At 41.7% G+C, this 23,425-nt stretch overlaps 1 protein-coding gene across 1 annotated transcript; it reads left to right on the top strand.

Annotated features, from left to right (window-relative positions):
• The first annotated feature begins 583 nt into the window (after positions 1-583).
• On the top strand, positions 584-21,639 carry SERINC5 (serine incorporator 5). The gene is made up of 9 exons (XM_029084114.1): positions 584-667; positions 7,701-7,879; positions 8,195-8,277; positions 10,160-10,253; positions 11,846-12,057; positions 12,930-13,025; positions 15,837-15,963; positions 17,617-17,683; positions 21,595-21,639. The coding sequence occupies exons 1-9, from the start codon at positions 584-586 to the stop codon at positions 21,637-21,639; spliced, it is 987 nt and encodes a 328-aa protein (XP_028939947.1).
• The last annotated feature ends 1,786 nt before the right edge of the window (positions 21,640-23,425 follow it).

Genomic DNA, 23,425 nt, shown 5'->3' with positions numbered 1-23,425 from the left:
AAAGTTCTGTAGAAAATAATAATAACAAAAAAAGTTTTGTCTGTGTGTGTACCAGAAAGGGCTCCTTAAAAAGGATAGTATGGTTCTGGTGAATTGAAGTGGATCTGTACAGCTTGTGTTAGAAGCAAAATACTTTTGTCTGTATGTTAAAAGTGAACAGTTTTGGCGTCTGTGCCCTTCTTGTGCAGATTTGTTTTTTCACTACTGAGAGGAGAGAGAGCGTATTGCAGGAAATGGAGCCTTTACCATTGTAATGTCCTCCTCATCCTCTTCATTCTTATCCTTCCTGTGTGGGAAGGCTAGAAACTGACGTGCTTAAACCTAGTGACTTTTGATAAACAAGACAGTCTGCTTCCACTTAAACTCTGCTCAGCTGGGAGGAGAGGTCTTAAGAAATTCTGGAGGTTTACAGGAAGTCTCCCAGCTTCCCTGTCTGACTTTTGCAATAGAAACCTAAAGGCTGTGATGGAATGACTTGTGTTTTTGTCTTACTTTCCAGTTGGCCTGCTGCTGTGGTGCTACCGCTTGTTCCTTGTGCTGCAAATGCTGCCCAAAGATAAAACAGTCAACAAGCACCCGCTTCATGTATGCGCTTTACTTCATCCTGGTGACTGTCATCTGTTGTGTTATGATGTCAACAACCGTAGCTAACGAAATGAAAACGCACGTAAGTAAGAGAAATGAACCCACTTCTGACCCTGGAAGGAAATGGAGCTCCTTCCACAGCTCTTCATAGATAAGGGTGCTCCCTCAGAAGAGGCAGTCGATTCCATCTACCCGTCCACTTCCAAACCCAGGCAGGATGATTTTCCATGCTCAGCCTCTTCCTGTCAATTCCTGTCAAGGAAGAGTCAAGGATCGCAGGACTAGCAGCCTTCCTCTTCTTTTGTTGTGCGGAAACCTGCAGTGTCACTAGAGGCTGTCAGGGAACATTTTAGAGTAGAACAAATCAGTTCAGTCTAACGTTGAGTTAAAGTCTGGCAACTTGTTCAGTAGCAGACATAGCAAATTAGAAAATAACACTTCAAGTGTTGCATTTATAATTTTAATTCTGTGTTATTGGTGTAGTGTAACAAGTCTACTGCAATGCACAATGCTGTGGATCCTTTACAAGGCATTTTCTTCAGTATGCATTGAGTCATTGTGTTCACATGGCCTCTAACCACAGCAGATATTGTTCATTTCTAATTGCCTTTTTAATTAAAAAGCTTCAAAAGCCTGGAAGGAGCTGTGGCTAAAACTCAGTTTTAAAACTGAAGTTTCTTTCAGACTCTTAATATAATTTCCCTAAGCTAAATGCTCACCAGCCTGCTTGTGGTCACACACTAGACCTGTTGTACCACGTCTTTGGTTTGGTTTCTTAAGCCACCCAAGTTGCTCTAAGTAGCAGAAATCCTCTCCTTCACCCTCTACAAGCTACAAGAAGAAAAGTCTGTTTTAGAAAAGTCTGTTTTTAAGTAGAGGGAACAATGGCTGGATTGCTTAATTCCTAAAAATTAAGTTCTGCATGAAACGTGGCATCAGACCTGCTTCGAGGTTGTGTATGTCCTTGCCCTGGAGGTTCAGAAGGCTTCCCTTGCTGCAGGCTTCTAGTTGTTTTGTGTTACCCTCCCAAGAGGGAGTACTGGTGGCTGCACAGTTAAGGCTGTTTCCTGGTTTAACCAGCTACTGGTGAAGTTGATGCCCTGCTTACCTTCTGCACTTAGGTTTCACAGACAACTGGAAGCCTTCCCTCCACAGCAGCCCGGATCCAGAAGCTAGTGGTAGCACCCTGTGCCTGCAACACAAATGAATGACAGGGCTCGTTTGAGAGTTTCTGTGCTCTGTTTCTCCCCATTGTATGTTCTCTCCTAATTTTCATTCATTTAAGAGCGCTTTGCTTGAATTATCCTTGTGCCACCTTCTTACCCCTGGCCACCAGAAGTTTCTGACAGCCCCTTGAGAGCACCCAGTACAGACATGGTGCTTGCCTGTGAGCTGCGGCTTAAAAACTGTTCAACATGTGTGTGCTGAAATGGCTTGCCAGGAATTACTTTGACTTACTAGATGCTTAGCTAGGCAATAAAGTGAGTAACCCAAGGAACTCGAGTGTGGGAGACAAATTATGTGCTCATATCCAAATTTCATAAAGTCATTTTTCATCAGTAGTGTGGTTTTAATGCAGCTTCTATCCTTAACAAAAAATACTCGCTCTTTATCCAACAGAAAAAGTGATTCAAGAAGTCTTCAATAACATGCTTTTCAGTAGTGCCAGATTTCCTTTCCAGTTCATAGTCTTGAAAGCTCAGTGTGGGAAGAAATAGCACAAAGAGTAGCTGTTAGTGTGAAGTGGAAAGATAATCACCCTCTTAATATAGAGCATTTGATGTCTTTGAGTGGGAAATGGACCATCTGAAAGTATGCTTTCTTTATCTGCTCTCTAATTCAATAATTATGTTCAAGGCTGTTAAAAGTTCAAAGACTCCTGAACCTAATTCAGCCCAGTTGCAATAGAGTGCACCTTCAAAATATTTATTCAGACTAACCAGTCTCAGCTTCTCAGTGATGAACTGTGTTTTGAAAGTGCTGGGCACTTACTGATTCCTTCAGTTTTGGCTGGATCATGGAGCACTCTTAGCTCCTGAAGTCAGACTGTAAGCAGACATTTTGCATGATGCTTCTAGGACCTCAGCCTCTCTTTCTTGAGAGGAGAGAGAACTTTAATTTTAATCAGAATTTTAATTTTTTTGTATTAAAATAAAAAAAAAAAAAATAATGCAGTTCCTTATGGAGCCATAATCTTGTCAGGGAACCGTGTGTATGCTTTAGCAGTTTAGAAATCAAATGCTGATGTTATGTGAAAGGAATTTCTCCTTTGTCAGCGAGAGATTTTTTTCGTTGATTGGCTATAAATTCCCAGTTCTAAAGTAGTTAGAAAGTATTTATTGTAGCACTGGGTCCTTTGGCATTATTTTGACAGGAAGCAACAGCAAATGTACACCTCCTATGAACACTTTAAACACAGACTTTTAAAAAAATGTGTATATTTGGTTTGCAGTATTTACCTACCCCCATGGTCATGCATTCCATCTATTAAAACATGTTTAAGACAGTTTTTCAGTTTGTGAGGTACCACACTCTGCAGGTGCCAGCCCAGAGCTGAGGACCTGCTCTGTGCCTTGCAACATGGCTAGAAAAGCGAGGTACTGTCCCACGGAGCTCAGCTTCCACATCTTTAGTGAAGCTGGCAGGTACATGAAATCATGTGTCAGGACACAGGAGGACACAGTACCTGTGGAGTATTTGATTGTGGTTTCAAAACCTTGCTTCCTGATCTAACCAGCAGCATTTTGAGGACATAGTATTTAGTGATAAGCCTTAAGAACTGAACAGTGTCTTTTGAGGGGGAGTTTTTTCCTGTTGTTTTCACGCTTCTTCCTCATCTCCTGAGCTGTTCCTGCACCCACAGGACACCAAGGGAGAGAGGCTCAAGGGGTTAAGTTCTAAAAAATGTGCAAAGAAACCAAAGCATTTGGTTTTGATCTCTTGGGAAGAAACAAGAGGCAGTGGAGGGGTACTGAAGGAGTGGCTGGTTTTGACCAGAAAAATATTTTAGTAGTACCATGTAGAATAGATTTCAGAGGAGCAAGATTGTGTATCAAGGCAAAAGATGGGGTAGAGCATCAATCAAGACATGAGAGTATTGGTGATGGGGACACAAAGACAGAAAAGACCAATATGCAGTTACACAAAATGGTTTAGAAACTTGACTCTGTTCCAAAATGAAGCAAAGCAGGACTCAACTTGAAGTGCTCCTATGCCTTCATCCATTTTTTTTCCCAGTCATTCTGTTTTTTTGAAAAACAGGTACAGCTTTACTCACATGTTCTGTTGAAGCAAAACTCTGTGTTTCATAGGCTTTAAAAGGATAATTGAGAGAAGAAAAGGGAGAGAATTGTTCTGGTGTGTTGAAGTAGTGTTTTGATTTATTTTTTAAATTAAATTTTTAATGTTAAAAGCTGTTTCAAAACCAGTCGAAATATCATTCGATATTTCAAAACCATTCACCGTCGAAATATCCATGTTCTACTTGAATAATGGAAGGAAAAATAAGGAAGATTTTTTCAGGAAAACAAACACCAGTAAAAACCAGTTGAGTTGTGTCAAAACCTTTCAGTTCTAGGTAGTTGTGTGTTTGGCAGAGCATCCTTTTAGGCTTGTTTCCCCAGCCAGGTTTGTATCTTGGCCCTAAACTGTATTATAGTATGTTAAAACCCAAATTTGCTACCAAAAATTAGTTTTTTAAGTGCAGATGCCCATTGCCTATTTCTGATAAGAATTTCACCATAGATGTAAGATGGCATGTGTTTTGGTCTGATTGTTTTTTTGGTTTCCTATTCAATTTCTCCACTGTTCAGGCAGTTTTACTTGCTTTTTTGCCCTTGTCTTTCCACCTACACAGATTTTCTTTCATGCTTCCTCCGTTTCCATCACAAAGTTTGTCTGCCACATTCTCCTTCTGCTTTTGTCTGGATGACCTCATCCAGCAGTCTCCTTTGGGCTCTTCAGGTCCATTTCTACACACTTCTTCCTTCCTGTTCCTCCTCTGATGCCATTTCTTGTACTCCTGCATTCATATGTTTGGGTGCAGACAGACCCAAGTTCGGAGGTGGCCCAGCCCCAGCCGGTTGGAGCTTGGATGCAGTGTGACCATGTTGGCTTGCTTCTTGCACTGCATTTATTCTGGGCACCAGCAGCTCGCCGTCAGGAGAAAGCAAGTTCAGGGCAGTCTGTCACTGTTTCTGCAGATGTTGCCATTGTCTCCGAGGGTTTCACTTTGCTCAGACAATTACTGACTTTGCTGTGATAACATCATTGCTTGCATAGCAGCTGAGGCGTTTATGTTATCTGAGAGGATACTGAGTTTCTACAGCCTCTACTGAGAGGCCAAAGAATTCAGCTTATGTTGCTTTTAAAGGTATAAAAATAGATCTTTCACTATATCAAACTTAACAAATAACTAATCTGTGATTTTAACAGCTGGCAAAACTACCCAGCAAATGGAAAGTCTGGTAAATCACATAGTCTGGGCAGGCTGCTCAGCAGCTGAACATATTTCAGAGATATATAATTTAAAAAAAAAAAATTAGTCTCTTTTAACTTTCAGTGAAGAAGTCACATAAGCCTTCATAAATTGTTCCCAGCAGTAGACCATCCTCTCACGAAAACATGCCTGTTTCATTACATCAGTCGTTTCATCCCCAGCATTGTGCTCATATTTAGTATCTGCCAGGGTCCCCAAGATTTTGGTTTTATTCTTCTTTTATTCCTTCAGGATCACGGATCTCCAAAAGGGCATTCAATCCCAGAGGACTATTCCTGTGGCCATCACTTATTACTGCGTAGTGTTGGGCATACTACATGACAGCTGAGCTCTTTGTTGCTGGTGTAGGCACAAACTGAGCTATTGTTCTTGTGAATCCATCCATTTTCTCTCAGCTAGATCTGTGAGGAAATTACAACTAAATGGAGAAAAGAACATACAGGGTCAAAAATCCCATCAAGGTCTCTGTAGAAACCTATGTGATTAAAGAAGATGCCCATTTACATTTATCCAGAAATATGTTTTTAATTAGCTACTTGATTAATCAAGTTCCATGGTAATTTTTTGTTTTGTTCTATAAGTCTCATAAGCAAAATACTGCTTGGTACCAAGTACAGATCTTACAGATATCTGTCTCCTTGGTCAGTACTATCACCTATATCAAACAAATATCTAATTTTCTCAGAAATATTGTTAGTTCAAGGTTATGCAATTTTTAAAATTTCTTCTTATGGTTATTATAAGTGAAGAACTGGAAAGCATTAATTGATAGCCCAGTTGCTTCCCCTGGTATTGCTGTAGCCTCTTGGCTTGCCCTGTCATCACTGTGGCATTAATAGGTCCCTCCATTATTCCAGTCAATCCATTTGCTCATTTTGAATGCTGGCATGTTTGCCCAGTCTGACGTTTCATTGCCTTTCAGCACCTGGGAAAGGCATTGCTGATGCTCCAGACAGTTTCTCATGAGCTCTCTAAAAACTCCTGGATGCAAGGTAGCCACAGGTACTTATTTACTGTCCAGCCTCTTGTGCAGTGGCTACTCAACTCTGAGTTACTTCTGAAAGAGCATCTCAGAGTGGCCCAGCTTTAATCTGTTCTTGTAACACCACGCAGCTGTGTTGAGATCTGCTTTTCGTCTCCTTGGCTGGTTCTAGCCCACCTAGGATCAGCTCAGTACCATAGTTAAGTTTCCTACCCTTAGCTCAGCGTTGCTGTGAGCTACTAAAATACTTGCTCTTTTTGGGAAACTGCTAGGAGGGTTGTTGAACTCCTGACTGGTTTGGGCTGGGAGGTTGCATACCCTGATGAGGGAGGCAGACTTTCAGAGCTGGAAGCCAGCAGTTCACATGTTTATCCCTCATTCCTCTATCTCAGATGGCTTTCTACCCTGCTAGGAGTGCTCCCTGATCAATTGCTTTCGGGTCCTGTTCTTCCCCTGTCCTGGTTTTGTGTACTGACCTGCCTGCTGAAGGAAGAAAAGACTCCTTCCTATCTTTGCTAGTTTCTTCAAAATCTTCAAGGATGGTGTTGTCCACAATCTATGTTTCCCCTAAGCAAAATCTGGCCTGGCTGAATGCTTTCTGAAGACTAATTCCCATTTCCTTTGCCCACATTATTTATTTGTGCATGTTATGTCCTGGCCCACATTGTCTTCTGTCTCCTCCAGTTACCTGTGCAGGTAGCAGCAATCAGCTGCAGAGGGTTTGATGTGTTGCTCAACTGGTCTCACCAGCCTCAGCTGAGGGCTGTGAGTGTACAGAGAGGCCCTTCTTTCTTTGAAATGAACAGTGGTTTTCTAATTAAATGCCTGTATTTCTGCTCAGCTGAATGGCTCCCTGGCTGCAAGGGGAGGTGTCTGCACAGAGGCACCCCACAGGAGTGGGTCCTGGCCACACAGACCTGCTTTTTTGAGTGCCCAGCATCACATCCGCCTGGTGAAACTGAAGCCAAAGTGTGCAGCTGTTTACTTTCCCCTTGCGGCAAGAGCAAGGCCTCAAAGGCAAATATTTAATGAGTCAAGGGAAGGGTGGAATTTTCCTACCTTTCTGTTAATTTAAAACAAAATCAGAGCAACTGGCACAACTGCCTTCCGGAGGCTGTGATGGAGGGCAGTGTGCTTGCTGCCGCTGTGCCGCTTGGGTGTGCTTCGGTCTGTGTTTCCACTGAGGGCAACGTGAGCCAGAGCTTCCTGCCCTGCAGCCCCATTCCTGCCCCTTTGGCTGACAAAACTGCCAGTATGGCTTATGGATGCTGTGTTACTGAAGCAACCAGAGTCTTTTGCTGTAAAGCATGGGAAGGAGGGAGAGGTCCCAGGGTTGAGGGGATAAGCAGAACGGGGATGGGATGGCTTAAGCCAACAGAGCTGAAGAAAGGGAGGTGGACTTGCACTCCAAAACATCTGGAAGGAGTTGAGACTTGAGGCTCTATAAAACTCCAGTCCCATGTGTTTTACCTTTCTTTATGTCCCTTGAACCCTTAAATCCAGGCTGAGGGGTATCAGGTGTGAAAAGTGTTAAATTAAGCCAGTGAAAAGTCAGTGGTGCATAGGCATAGACGTGCCTAGTTACAAGGAGCCCTGTGTCCTCTCTGATGGCTTGTAACATGTTATGCTTTTCAGATTCCCTTCTACAAGGAGATGTGCAAGGGCATTCAGGCGGGTGAGATGTGCGAGAAGTTGGTGGGATACTCTGCAGTGTACAAAGTCTGTTTTGGGATGGCCTGTTTCTTCTTTTTGTTCTTCTTGTTCACCATCAAAATTAACAGCAGCAAAAGCTGCCGGGCATACATTCATAATGGGTGAGTATTCATTTGATTGCTTAATTTCCAGTTCTCTTTGTTTGTACTGCTTACTCAAGGTTTGTTCTGCCTACTTTCCAGCTAGGTGTAGTACTGTGCAAAAAAATTAAACCAAAACAAACCAAAAGTTGATTTTACTGCTTTTGTCAGAAATAATGCAGTGAAGTGAAAACTAACTGAAGTGGCAATCAGTCATCAAAGGCTGTTTTTTCTCTTGTTGAGCTTTAAATAGAGATTTCTCATGGTACTTGAGTTGAAGACCTCTATTTCCTATTATAACCAGATGATTTTTTTCTGTCCTTGCCTCTTGTCCAGATTCTGGCTCATTAAACTTATACTTCTGGCAGCGATGTGCTCAGGAGCCTTCTTCATTCCTGATCAGGACACTTTCCTCAATGGTACGTCCTTCTTGTTTTGTTCTTCTGCTTCATTCTGTACTACCTTGTGAGTGGTTATAAACGCTAAAGGTCTGATCAACCTGAATGTTGCCATATTTCTTCAAGTAAAGCCAGTACAGTTCAGGTGCAAAAGGTGTACTTGGAGCTGTTTGGGAGCTCTGTCTGCACAGAGTACGTGGTCTTAGTCTGAATGTGCAGTAAAGGGTGTGGTTTTTTCCTGACAAAGTGCAAGAAATGGGTAGGTAAAAATACCACTGCAGTGCTGCCTTGCAAATTCTTCAAGAAGCAGGGAGGTGTAATGGTGCACAAGAGATTGTTCCCTAAGAACACAGAGCCACATAGTAGTTTGACTTGTGCAGGCAGCTCTGCCGTAGCACAGCAGCCAGGTTCCGTGCTGTGCAGCGAAGAGGTGCTAGTGCTCAAGGGGGCACAGTGACCTGCTGGGTGCCGGTGTTTGCCTGGAAACCTGCAGTGCTGCAAAACAATTTGGGATGTTGTTAGCTTTCAGGCTGGTGGTGTAAATGCAGTAAGGTAAAATTAGACTTCCTGGGGCATGTTGCTCTGCTGAGGATGCCATGCCTGAAGCAATTCCAGTTTTGGAAGATGCCCTGGCACCGCACAGTGCTTAAATGCCAGCTCTGGGCAGGCTTCTCACAGGCCTGTTGTGGGCTAGGAGCAACCAGGACATTCCCATAAAACATCCTGGAATGTACTTCCTGTGGCAGTGGGAGATCCAGACAGTCTTGCTATTTAATTACTAACTCCATTGGTGGTCTGCTTTTTCCTAATCTGCTTCTCCCAGACACACATGCACACCTTGTTTCCTGCCTATTTTTCCTTTACAAAAAAGTAAATGCTAATTTCTTCCATGTTTTGTTTTGTTTGTTTGAAGAACAGCATGCTTATCAAGTGCACATAATACTTTTAGCAAAACCAGACAAATGGCATTTTTGCTTGCTTTTAAATAATGAGCTTATGGTACAGTAAAGAAACCAAAAAACCTCCCTACATTATCTGCTAAGGGTAACGTGCCCTGACTGTTCTGTTGTTCCACTTCACTTATAAGAGCTTTATTCTCAAAGGAAAACACAATGGGAGGATATGGCTGAACTTTGCTAATACGCTTGCTTGGTCTTCTTCACTGAAATCAGCTGCATACGTGGAGTCATTTATAGGCTATGCACTGCACAGCAGACAAGCTTGTATGCAACTAAACATTTAAATAGGTATCTGTATTTCCTCAGAGACTTCTGATATTGCATATAAGAAATCTGTTGTCTGAAGCATCCAAACAGCTACCTAAAAACAGTATATGTAGGTCAGTGGTTAAATAGTCAAATAACCTGTCTTAAAACTAGTCAGTGAATTACAAGTGTTCCCGACTCTTTAGGAGTGGTTCAAGACAGCATGTGTAAACAGATAAGCTCCACCTTTGTTTTTTCTGTGGTGCTAGAATCTGGAAGGGAAGAAATTGCCCTTTTTAGTACTGGGTTCCAGTACCTTGCAATTTCAGGGTTTAGATTCCTGTGAAATGCCTTCATACCACCTCCCTCCTGCTAGTCACAAATAAAGGTTTCAATATTTTCTGTCTGAATATAGTAACTCATAGTTTCCACGAAAATCCTCTAGGTTAGAGAAACTCGGTAAGTATCCTAACAGGCTTATTTTGAAAGCGTAGCAGGTTGCAAGCTGAGTTAATCAGGGAGCTAATCTTGAGTTAGCTGAGCTGGCCCTTCAGCTGAAGTCTCTCATCTCCTGCTCCACCTGTGAGGTTGAGATACTAAAACTGTGTAACAGCTGCACTGCCTAGACAATAATTCCATTTTATCTCAAGGGAAACGCAACTGCAATTTGACCTATTTTCTGTCTCTCTGTCTTGCAGCCTGGCGCTATGTAGGTGCAACAGGAGGCTTCCTTTTCATTGGCATTCAGCTCATCCTGCTTGTTGAGTTCGCACACAAATGGAATAAAAATTGGTATGTGTTGGGCAATTAGTTATTTGCATAAAATTCTGGTGGACTCTTGAACAATACATTTCTCATAAAAAAAGAATTTAAAAGTAGCATGGATGTAATTGCAAAAGAAGACACTTTAATGTCAATATTTAGAGCTTTGCTTCGTCCATTTTCTTCTTCCCTAGCAGAGATGTTTCCTCCTAACTCACTTCTACATTGCTGATTTATTCTTAACCTGATTTGCTTGGCTTCCAATAAGTAGTAACATGTTGGGATGCAAAAACCTCTTACTTGAAGTTGTTTTATATAAAAATATACCTGCTAAGAAGCAGACTGATGCAAGAGAATAAAACCAGATTTGCAAAATGTAAATTAAAATGTATGCAGTGATGTGAACGTAAATCCTGCTTTTTTTGTGTCAGCTGAATGCACATCAGTTTGATATCTTTTCTCAACATGAGAACTGCTACTTTCTCTTAAACTTCTTTGCTTCATCTAAACATGCAAAATTCCCACATATCAACCCACATATAGCCCATTTTGGCATTGACTTCATTTCTGGTTTAAGAATATTTGCTAATACCTTCCTAGCCCTTAGCCTCTCATCAATGTAAAATATTTAAATTGTCCTCCTACATATACACAGGAACGCCTACCTCTACCCTTTCTGTCTCTCATTTCTTCCTCTACAAGCCTTTACAGTCCTCTCTTGTTCTAGTTAGTATACTGACTGCTAAGAAACAGTTTTAGCAAACCTTTGGTCTTTGTTAGATACATGTTTTCAGGGAGAAAGAGGTGAGCTCTCTTTATAGCACAGATATTTTTACTGCTAATTACTGTAGCTGCTTTTTTGTGGATGAAAGGTTTCCAGCAGCAGCATTTACTTTATCACTCTCTACATTAGATATTCTTTTAAAGTAAGTCATGTTCCCACAAAAAAACTCCACCAAACAACAAAAAACCCAGACAAAACAAAAAATAAACCTTCCACACACCAAAAAGCCCTTTGTGCCAAAACAACTTTTTTAGTTGCTACTCCTAAAAAAAACAGTGTTCTTTGCAAGAGGTGTTTGGAAGGTGAAGAGGGGAAGGCAAAGATGTACCACACTTCAGCTGAGGGATACCGGTGGGATAGACCAAATGGAGAGGAGGCTTTTAGAGCAAAAGAGTAGTAAAACTGTCATGGTAGCACAAGGGGAAGGAGAGAGGCTGTGTGGAGCAATATGCTTTTCCTGTCCTTGTGTGAAAAGCACTGCTCCCTATCTGAGCCTGGGACGCTCAGAGTTCCCACTGAGTAAATCCCTGAAGTATTCAGCTGAGATGCGCTGACAGGCTGATCGCAGAGATTGGGAGTTCTGGGAGTCACGCGAGGCTATAATTGCAGAAACATCTGGGCATGATAATACAGAAGATAAACACTAATGCTAAGCAATGTTTCCCTCTGTTTCATGGGACGAACCTTTCATGGGCCTGTGTTGGTGTAGTAACGTACACGTGCTTCAGTAAAGTAAGCACTGTTTTTAGTGTTTGAGGATATGAACTATTCAGCTATTAGCATTTTAGCTTTTTGGGAAGGGAAAACAAAGATAAGGTGCTTGCCTCTCTCTCCCCAGGACTGCAGGTGCAAACCACAAGCAGATGTGGAATGGTTTGCTTGCCCTGGTCACTCTCATCTTGTACTCCGTTGCTGTGGCAGCCCTGGTCCTCATGGCTCTTTTCTACACACGCTCAGAGGGCTGCATGTACAACAAGGTCCTAATTGGTGTTAACGGTGGCCTGTGCCTTTTTGTGTCGCTGGTGGCCATATCGCCCTGTGTCCAGAATCGTGAGTCCGCTGACCTCTTCTCCTCCTGGGTTTCTAGTTCTGCCACAGTTGTGTACCTCGAGGCATGAGCTGTCTTCTGGGCAGAAAGTCTCATGATAGTTCAGAGCTGGCGCTGCTCTTGCCCTGTCCTTCTTTATCTACTCTATGAAGTGCTGTTGCTGGTCATCAGCTCAGCTGCTAAAACTGCAGAGGTGTGAGACATTTTGGGTGTGCCATCAGGCAGTCACACTGTGAAGAAGGCTGACCTGACGTGCTCATGGCTGGTTACGTCTTGTAGAGGTTACACAACTCTTGCAGAGGTAACAACTCTTTGCAGAGGTAACATTTGAGGTAACAGCTGTCAAACTCATTCAGCACCGCTTTACCATTTACTTTTGACTGTGATTTACCATCTGTAAAGTTTGGGCCTGGAGGAGTTGACAGCAGTATTTCATGCTTAGGTATATTTTGTGCATGCTGTTAGTATCTTGCATACATTGGACCTGGAAATAGTAATTTGAGTGACTCCAACACAAATTTTACAGACAAATAAAACTATCGTGGCAGTTTGTCGATAGTTTTTGGGAAGCTGCTGCTTGTGACAAGAGCAGAGTGATGATTCTTTACTTACGTGGGAATCATTAATGCCTTTCTAAAACAGCCAGCAGAGCTAAAGGACAGACTCTTCTCCCTTTACATGCCAGTGGAAATGTATCTAAACTGACGCTTAAAGACTTAAGAACTGCTTTAAGTAAAACAGAAAAGATACTATTTATGAAGATACTCTTCTCTTCTGGAAGATACTAGTGTGCTGTTCTTTAAAGGATATTAATTTCTTTTTCAGTTTGTTAAAATGTCTGCAAAAATAACTTATTTTCCTCTTTCTTGTAAAGGCCAGCCCCATTCTGGTTTGCTGCAGTCAGGAGTTATCAGCTGCTATGTCATGTACCTCACTTTCTCTGCACTATCCAGCAAGCCACCAGAAACTAGTAAGTTATGTAATGATTTATGTAAATTCTTTCAGAGATTTCATGTATTGAAAGCGAGAATTTAGCAAACCTGCATTAACAAATTCAGGGATATAGGAGTGCTGGGTTTGGTTTGTTCTGGCCTATGTAGAACAAATTGCAAGTACTAAAAATAAATCTGAGAAGCAGAGCAACAGTGCGATTGGCACTCTCCATGTACCTTAAGTACTTTGGTCCAGGGGAGCTTAATGTACCTTGGGTGAGTTGCATCTGTTGCACCAGAGCAATTCCAGCCAGTTTCCTATGGACAAATTTCTGAGTCTTGTAGCTTTTTTCTCGTGAGGCAAGTGCATGGTCTCATATGATAGGACATGACTACATACATGATGTGTTTGGTCACATCGTGGGAAAGGAGCTGGAACAAATGGCTCTTGGATGCCTCTGGGTCATCAGCTCCAACCACAAGTTTACTGGGTCCACCACCAGTTACTAGGTGCTGGCCATCAGAGTGGGTACTAAATTTCTCCTAGAATTGGTATGATAGATAGCCTTATCTCTGGACTCCTAATGGAGCAAAAACCTGAGTACCAGTTCTCTTTTGAGAGGAAACATTCTCAGAAAGGACTTGGAGTTATGTTGTAGTTGTTTGCGATGATGCTGTTCTTCAACAGAGTTTCTGTACTCCACTTGCCTTCTAGCCATTGGCATTGCAAGCCAGGAGTAGGGAACTCCCTAGTTTCAAGTTCCTTAGGCTACAAAAACCAGCAAGACTTTACAAGCACAATTCAAACTGTTTCCTTTTCCCAGGTAACTATCAGATTCACCTGTTTGGACAGAGAGCATTCTTTTCACTTAAGACTTTTCTGGTTCAAATTAGTAATGCTAAAAACCCCTTCTTTATTATTGCTCAACTTTTATTGTTGTTTCAACTATTCAACACTAACTGGAGGAAATGAAGTCCATTGGCAGGAAGGAGAAGTTTTTATAGACACTTCCCAAGAAGAAAGGGGAGAGATGGTGGAAAGAATCTCTTTCTGTCGCACTTGGGTAGGCACAGGCACAGACACAAATGTACTCTACAGCTAAGAAGGAAAAACAAACAGTATTTAAGTGGAAAATTTACTTGTGGAGCTTAAGCAGTGTTTTTAACTGAATATAGAAGTTAATTTAGAAGGTATCTGAATTACTCGTAACTCTTGACAGTGTAAAAAAAAAAAAAAAAGGAAGAAAAATAGTGAAGAAGGTGATGTATGGTATTAAATCATTGAACTCGTGTTATTTCATGCTTGTGACAGTCAAAGCCTTCAGCAGTTGAGTGAATACTCTGATTCTTTTTTTATGTATCGCAAATTATTGCATTTCTCAGAGTATGCATCACGCAGTCTTTCAGACCTGCTGAATCAGATGTTCCTCCTTGTCTTCCCAGGCCAGAGAACTCTCATGGTTGTCATCTGCTCTCAGAGATGAGATACTGCTTTCTCCCCTCGTGATAAGGACTCTCATACTGGCCTGTGCAGCTTTTATGGTGGCATATGTTGGAAAATGTATGGGATGCTGGCACTTACTAAGGTGTCCCATCCCTGTCACAGATTTGCTGTGAACTTACCTAATGGTGACTCACTCCTCAAGGAGGGACATTCAGACTGGCCATCTTGCAAACCAGGCCTGAGCAAAATGCAAGCACCCAAAAAGTAGAGTTGCAAATGTCTTTAGAAGGAATGGGCAAACAAAAGGTTATGTCTGTTGAACCAGTGCTTATCACAGTGTGCCACAGCTTTTTGGTGCCAGACTTAGCTAAAAGGCCTGCCAAACAGTGGACCTGCCTTGCTGTACAGAGGTGTCCCTCATGGATGCAGGTAGGGGATTCTGTACATCTTTGGCCACTGTGTTCCATAAAGTCTTGTCACCCCTCCTTTTAATCCCACCTCCTCACTGTCCCTGCTGTGTGCTGATAAAGCTGTGCAGCCCTGCAAAGTCCTCCTCCACCAGGTCAGGGGACTGACTTTAAGTTTGTTTTTAACCTGGGTGTAGCTTTTGCTGCATTTTGCCCTCTATCCCTACAAACTGTTGCGTTGTCCCGATGGGGATGCAGTGTGGCTGCTGGAAAAGAAGAGAAAATAAGAACACAGTTTGCCTTAAACCGTATTGGCTCAAAAAGCTCTTGATTTGAGGTAAGGCACAGCTGTAATCTCTTGCTGTGGGGTGATGCTGCAGGCCACTGCTCTGCCTTGCCTTGCCTCAAAGCAGACACCAAAAACACAGGTGCACCTTGGAACATGAAGGACTGAATTGGTTTCATTTCAGGGACCCAGAAGGAGAATTTCCTTAGATGTTAAAATAAAATCTTGCTTGTAACTGGTGCATTTCCTTATCTTTGGTCTTCTGTATATCAGTCTGAGAACAGGGCAACTACACACCACCTTTTTTTACTGAACATGAATTTCATAGTTGTCTCCAATCAAAGAAATGTATGGTCTCAGGTCTGTGTTATCTCAGTCTTACATGGCTCTGTAGTCTCGGGTGAAGCATTAGTAAACTTCCAGCTTATTTCTTAGTTGACCAAATGGTCTTTTTCCTTGTTTGTCTGTTGTGGTCAAATGAGAAATTTTAGTATCCCACTAAGTACATTTTTGTTTTGCCTAAAATACAGAATCTGCCAGATTTACAGAATTTTTTATGTATTATTTATTTAAAAGATAGACAGCAACAACTGAAATGTACCCAGCATCTGAAGTTACAGATATTTCACTGAAAACCTTTAGTCAGAAGACTACTTTGAAATGCACTGCAATGAGCTTTGCTAACTCTTTTTGTTTGTTGTGTTTTGTCAAGTCCTGGATGAAAACAATCAGAACATCACAATCTGTGTACCTGAATTTAGTCAAGGCCTGCACAGAGATGAAAACCTGGTTACTGGCTTGGGTACTACCATTTTGTTTGGCTGCATTTTATATTCTTGGTAAGTCCGGGGGTTTGCAGTTACCTTACTGTAAATTCAGTGTCATGGTCCAGCTAGCAAAGGCTTTATAGCAGGCCTCATACAGATAAAGAAACAGGGAAAAGTGGAATAGAACTGAGCTGGAAGGTTCATATTCTCCTCAGTTTCAGAATGGTTAGATGTTTTAGCCAAAACTTTTCAACAAGGTAATACAACTTTTGAAACAAATGTATTTCATTAAAACCAAACAGAAGAATTTTCACCTAGAGGTGGAGAGAAAAAAATTTCCAGTTGTGCATGATCCCAAACAGTCTCAGAGTGTTTTGATTCTGTATCTACTCTTTCTCTAAGAAAAACTCTATGCAGCTATGTCCATCTAAAAAAGCTATCTGAAATTTCTGTAGCCTCCTGGCAGAGGCTATGACTGTTTCTTGTGGGGCTTTAAACAAAACTGTTTTTTTGGGAGGGTTTAGGGCTTCCATTGAACAAGTGGTGAGCACAATACTGTCATCGCGATTTGCCAGCAATCTCCTGCTCTAAAAAAATCCGTTTGTGCCCATATAGTTGTGATGCTCACCTTGTGTTACTGCAGCTCACATCAGTAAATAAAGTCACATTCTGGGACAGGGACTGGGGCAGTTGCTGATGATTGAAAGGTGATGTATCACTTGCTTTGGCTGTGCGGGTTGCCAGGAGATGGCACTGCCTGTCTGCTTCAGGTTTTTGGGCAGGTTCTGCTTCTTAATCAGTCCGTTTCAAAATCCACATACTGAAGTGCCTTCATAAATTTGAAGTTAAAATGAGAGACTTTCTGAAGAGGTAGCACAGCCACTCTTCTGCTATCAAATATGCATATATGTTCCATTTAATTCTGATATCAAATACATGAATATCATGGATCTAGTTCACGTTAGAACAGTATTTCCAGTGCCCCAGGAAGGTGTTCCGGGAATGCAGACAACCTTCACATAGCCTTGCAGGGTCAGTGCACCGTGTAGCTGTGGAGATAAGAAGGCCTTCAAGGAGAATGTTTTGAAGTATTACTCACTCAGGCTCAGTGTGTACAGCAAAGCATTAACACACTTCTCCCTGTGGGTAATGGTGGGTTTGCATTACACAATCCTGAAAGGGGAAGACTGAGCAAGAAATGTTTATAATCACAAGAAACTAGAAAGGATTCCCCCCAGACAACTACAATCGTGCAACAAAGTCATTTCCAGCAACTAGTACGCTGACAATAGTGGTTGGTAATTCACTGTTGAAAACTGACTGCTGCCAGTGACTTGTTACTTCACTGGCAAAGCCTTTACAGAAATGCTGAGCCAAAGTGCTGGCTGTGAAGTTAATATAAAAGCATTGGTTGTGCACAGCAGGGGAGATCTCTTGTGAATTGCAAATTGGAGTGCTTAGCTGTTTGCTGCTGTCTGATGGTGATGAATTCACCACCTTTCAGGAGTGACCTACTTTTAAGCTGGTGATTCAGCCTGAGTTGGCCGGTGGCAGTGTTGTTAGCCTTGTTTATACTTGTGCAGAACAAACTTTTCATGTGCTAGGTGCATGATGCTATATCCAGGCAAATGCTTAGCTTAGGCATGGGAGTAGACTATGTTTGCTATGGTGTTTAAACTATCACCCTGTTGGGCTTAGACTGACACTATCTTCTTTTCCTCCTAGTTTGACCTCAACAACACGTGCAAGCTCAGAGGCATTGAGAGGAATATATGCAACACCTGAAACTGAAGTGAGTTCTTGCTTCCTCCCACAGGATTTCTGTGCAGACTTCCTCATATGCTTTTCTTGCTGTTGTTTTCACAGCTAAGTAATCTGTAATTAGGTGGGAAAAAAATACTTGGTCGTAGCATGCATGCTACTTTCCTCTGGGCATGGACTCTTGTCCACACTGTCCCTTCTGCAGCTCTTGCTGGTCCCGTGGCAGTGCCTTTATGTACTGAAATAATTTGCTGCTCTTGCAGTTTATTTAACATCTTGCAGACTTCCTGTGAATCTTGTTGTGTTCCACATAAGTGCATGTTCTCTCATTTAAAGGAAAAGTCTGTTGGGAAGCTATGAGGAAAAGAATTGGAGGTGTTCTTGAACATTTTCACACCTGGTTGCCTTTGTTCTCATAGCAGCTGACTATGATCCCAAGTTCCTATCTCTTACTTTTATTTCCACACCTAAGGACTTACTTTCTTTTTGCCTATAATGTAATCTCAGATTATATTTCTTGACTCTGTTTCAGCAGTACAGGTTTCTTCATTTCACCTGCCTATTTCTTTGGCCTTCTTACCCTAGCAACACCCAGAAACACTGGGAAACAAGTGGTTTTTTGCTAAGTAACAGTTACCCCTCACTTAGGCTTGTAGTGTCACTCTTCAAATGTGTGTGCATTTGGAAGATGAATCTCCACCCCCAGCTCTCTCTACGTTGGTATTTTAACTTTTATATTTCAAATCTTTAATCAGAGTGTTTGTGAGAATCCAAAAATGCAAAAGTATCTGCTGAGGCACTTGGGGGGTGCAGTAGCTGGGTGTGTGGAAGCAAAGCATGTTTCACCATGGGAGCATGTCGGTGCCAGAGGAGCTTCTCTCTGGCAGGACGGTGCGACTGGATGGGGTGCCGGTGTCATCACTGAGGCAGCTGAGCACCCGCTGGCTCCTGGCACCGGCCCCAGCCCTGGCAGGCGGGCAGCCTGCAGCAGGCGCGGCATCAAGCACTGAGATGTGTCCCAGAACTCCTTGGGCAGATCCAGGCAGGATCTGTGCCTTCCCGCCCTGTGCTGGGGAGGGGCAGGACGAGTCCGGGGGCCAGAGAGAACACAGCAGCCCTTCACACCCACCCACCTTCCTCTGCCAGCATGAAGCTGCAGGAGGTGCAGTCCGAAGAGCTTGGGGCTGCGGTTTGCCCTGCAGCTGGAGCAGCCAGCAGGTTGGGAAAGCTGGCCCAGCGTGGATGCCTGAGGTGGCCCCCTCACCGGGGAGGTCCAGCTCATCTGCCACAGTGCTTGCCAACAGGATTATTCTGGACCATTTTGTTTTGAAAAGCAGTACAAGAGCCACTGAATGTAAATATAAAGAAATGACTGGTGAAGAGCAACTAATTGCACTCTGATTGCCTTCCCTGTGGCAAAAAGGGCCTGTCTCCTGGGCAGGAGCTTGAACGTAGCTCTGCATTTGCTTGTGCTGTACAGAGCATCTGTCAGCATCTGTGCCGAACATAACTGAGCATTGTGAGGAGCTAGTGGTATTTATGCCAGCCTTGCTAATTTAATCGCTCTTGTCTGTGCAAGGACTTAACTGCAACCGATTGAAAAGTTTGAGGGAACCGAGCGCTTGCTTCAGAACATGAGTGCAGGCCACAGGAAACTCAGACTGGCACTGTATGTGAGTGGAAAGAGATACGGAATAAGGATTTTATTTAAACTGTCATACAATCTCTTAAAAAAGAATGAGCTTTTTGGCTATTCATGAGTTTGTGAACCCAGTGAGTACATATAATCATGGGTATGCAGGGTAAGAACTGCCAATTGATGTTTCAGTTGAATGCTTTACCTTAAAGGCTTACTATCTGATTTTTGGAGGTACTAGGAGAACTTGCAACTGTGCCAACTGAGGAGGGAGGCTAGAATGCAAAGTATAGAATTACAAGGGTAAATATTTATTCATATGCATGAGGTGTCCAAACTGGGGCACCTCAGAGGTGGTTTTGCACAGAGTCCTTATACCCTTCTTGCCAAATCACTGACACCCTTACCACCAGTTACTAGTCATACTCAAACTCTGCAAAGCAACTGTATTTCTGCAGCGTACTTGTCGCTTATCTATTGAACCAGATGTTCCTGGAGTCAGTTTTCCAATAGTTAACTTATCTATGATGCTGGGAGGTTTTCAAAGATGTTTTAGAGGGTCTAGCATGCTGGCATTGTCTTTTATCCTTCATGGACAGCTCTAAGCTTCCAAGAATCAAAGGCCTTCAGTTTGTTTTACTTAATCATGAACAATACCAAAGTCTCCAGTAAAACTCCACTATCTCATTACACTGCAGTGTATACTGTGAACTAATATATGTTAACAAAGTTAATACACTTTCACGCTGTAAAGACTGATTGATATAATAGTTAGGGAAGGGAATTTTCCCAACAGGGTTCATTGTCTTCATTAAACAACAACCAAAATAAACCCCAGAGTAGGATTTTATCAGAACAAGTAATGTTGGTGATGCACTACAGAAAGTACTGATTTGTACTGTGGTCTAGAGCAGAAAATGCACTTACTTATATATTTATTGGATGGTCAGAACCCTTCTCCCATTTACACTACCACTCAATATAAGAAGTGTCGATTTCAGTTTTCCTTTTTCAATCAGTTAAAAAAAAATAAAATCTTCATTTAAATATTTAAATAAAGCAGTAAAACCAGCTTTCTGCTTTTACCCATTCTGCTTGTATTCATTCTGGCTCCATTTCAGCAAAATCTCGCAAAGATAAGTACATTTCTGACTTAAGCTTGTGCAGTTGTGATTTCCAACCCATGCAGCAGGGTTTTAAAAATTCCCTATACTTTCCTTTCAGTAGAGAAATTTTTTATTTAAAAAGCACGTAGATGCAAACCTGAAGAGGCAAGTCCCTTCTGGACTGCTAATGCGCAACCACTTTTCTGCCATTTTATCATAATTATTTGCACTAGTGTTTGATCTTGAGTTAGAGTAATTCTGAAAGAATGGTTAATTTGCTCCAAATCTTTCTGAGTAGATTTTTCCAAAGCTTAGAAACTTCTGTTATGAACTTGGCAAATCCTAATTTGAGTTTTGTGCTGATTGGAAATACAAACCAGACTTTTCTAAATTAGTGTTTGTAATGTAGACATAACAGACCTTCCTTCACGAACTGTTCTGCTTCTTTGTTGTAGCCCAGACTCTTACCCTTCCTGTTGTCTGTTCCACAGGTAGCTCGTTGCTGCTTTTGCTGTGTGCCTGATGGAGACGGTAATTACATTTTCACTGCACAGTTTTCCTCACTTTTGTGGCTTTCAGGCCAAAGCCAAGAGAGTAAGGACACAGCTGCCTGTATCCTCATTCTGTAGCATATCAAACTGAAGCAGCTGAAGTGCTCAGAGTTAGGCTACGGAAGGAAGGAAGAGATGTAACAATACAATTTTAAAACAACAGGCTAGTTAATAATTCCTTAAAGGATATTTCATTACTGCAACAAAGAGTCATCTCTGCTCTTTCCATGCCTGTGGGTGTGACTGACTGATCTGACTCCTGGATTTTGGGCTCAGCAGCTCTGCACAGACTGCAGTTCAGGAGTGAGTTAGGGAGAGTGTCCTGCACGCAGATCTGATACAATCAGGGTTATCAGCTTGGACTTGCCAGAAGAATATCATACAGGTAGAGCAATTTAAATGGCCCCAATGCTCAAAAACTGACCAGTAGACCAGGAAGCTGATACAAGGCTGGATTTCAGTGGCAGTCTAGTTTCTTTACTAAAGGCTTAGGCCTGTGCCCTGAGGGCAAGGAAGTGTTCAGTGTTGCTCTGTATCACGCTTTTCTAAATCACATCATAGATGTTTTGCTGTGTTCTTTGTGAAGCCAGCTGCTGTTTTCAGTTCTCATTAAATTTGCAAAAGCTTTCTTGTTTCCTCTCTCCTACAGCTGATGCTGAAGACCACACTGAAAAAAGGGGAGGCCAGACTGTGATTTATGATGAGAAGAAAGGCACGGTGTATAGCTATGCCTACTTCCACTTTGTTTTCTTCTTGGCTTCTCTCTACGTCATGATGACAGTAACTCATTGGTTCCAGTAAGTGTATTTATAAAGCCGAGAAATTAATGTCTCTCTGTGCTGAGGGGGGAGATCTGCTGGTAGGATGTCGCTCCTCCTTAAGTAAGAAGCTGGAACAGACATTGCAAGTCTTTCCCAGGTGATTCTTGCGCTATTATAAAGGGCTGTTCTCCCCTGCTTGCTGTCTGGATTAACCTAGTTGAATTCTGTGACCCACTTGAAAAAACAGTATACTGCAGTCCTATATGAATACTGAGTTAATTGCTTTTTTAATTTTTTTTTTTTTTTTTTTTTCCCTTAACAGTTATGAAAGCGCTCAGATTGAAAAATTCTTCACTGGAACCTGGTCCATCTTCTGGATTAAGATGGTCTCTTGTTGGGTTTGCGTCTGTCTGTACTTATGGACTCTTACTGCTCCACTCTGTTGCCCAACCAGAGACTTCTCAGTGTGAACATTTAGAAGGTCCTTCTGTGTTTTTCTGTTTTCCCCTTTTTTTTTTTTTTTTCACGTTATAAATGAAATACAACAGTCATTTTGTAATGAGGAAACACCTATTACTCACTTACAATAATGTACCAGTTAGTAACTTTTTAGTTAGACTAAACAAATGATTGAAGACCTTTTTACCTTTTTTAGTTGTCATGAACAAGCATTACCCAAGAGAAAAAATCTGTTCCAAAACTTTGTAATGCTAATGTACAGAGTGTAGGAAACACAACTGTCACATAAACTAGAATCAGTTAAATGCTTTTCAAGTAACTGACAGTCTTTCTCTGTCTTCATTGGCAAGAAAAGAAAAAGTCATGGTGCCAATGTTTCTTCTTCCTTCCTGTGAATGTTCAATATCTTCTAGCAAATATGCATTCCTTTTTATACTCTTTTATTAACTGTGTCTTTTACAGTTTGCAGTGATGATTTGGACTGCTGTTTTGTACAGCATATATTTCTTGTAAATCATATCCAGGTGATTTTTTCAGAAAACATAACTAAATACTTCTGTAGAAATAGAGAATATGTGAGAATTTGACTGCCAAAGCATCTACTAAAAATTGTTTATCTAAATATTGAATATATTAAGTTATTGTATACTTAGATTGAGAAGGGAATGTACCAATTATAATAGAGTATTTATTCTATTACAACTTTAAAAGCACCTGAACATTTTATGCAATTCAGATGTGGTCCAGTTGTTAACAGAAGGGGATTTCTGCACACAATTTCTTAAACTCTGAATTGTTTGCAACTTTGCTTTGCCAGCTCACTTAAACCACAAGTTGTATGTACTGCATGGGGATATAAGATACGGTACATTCTTTATTCAGAACGTTTGCTGTCAAGAAAATGCTAATTACAGGAGCACTGCCAGTTGCTGTTAAATTTAAAAGTGGAGTGCTCATTTCCTTTTCTACCCTGCTGTTTCAGCTTGTGTCTAAACATCTCCCAGGATCTTCAGTTCTATTTCCATTACTAATTTTATAATATTTTAAATGCATTGATGGTCAGAAAAGGACTATGCGTCATCTTCCTTTTCTGCCTGTATGCTGGTTGGAAAGTATTTTTCCTAACTGCTATATTTTTATACTCCTCTGTTGATGTTAGTTATGCTGTTGGGATGGGACTTAGCCAACCAATCTGTTAGTGGAGACTAAACCTCTTTTGGAGAATTCCTGTTCCAAGCAGTGGGGTAAGCAGTCAGAAAA

Source organism: Antrostomus carolinensis, unplaced genomic scaffold (genome assembly GCF_000700745.2).
Source record: "Antrostomus carolinensis isolate BGI_N321 unplaced genomic scaffold, ASM70074v2 scaffold4653, whole genome shotgun sequence".
NCBI lineage: Eukaryota > Metazoa > Chordata > Aves > Caprimulgiformes > Caprimulgidae > Antrostomus > Antrostomus carolinensis.
This window is presented reverse-complemented; position numbering and strand designations above follow the sequence as displayed.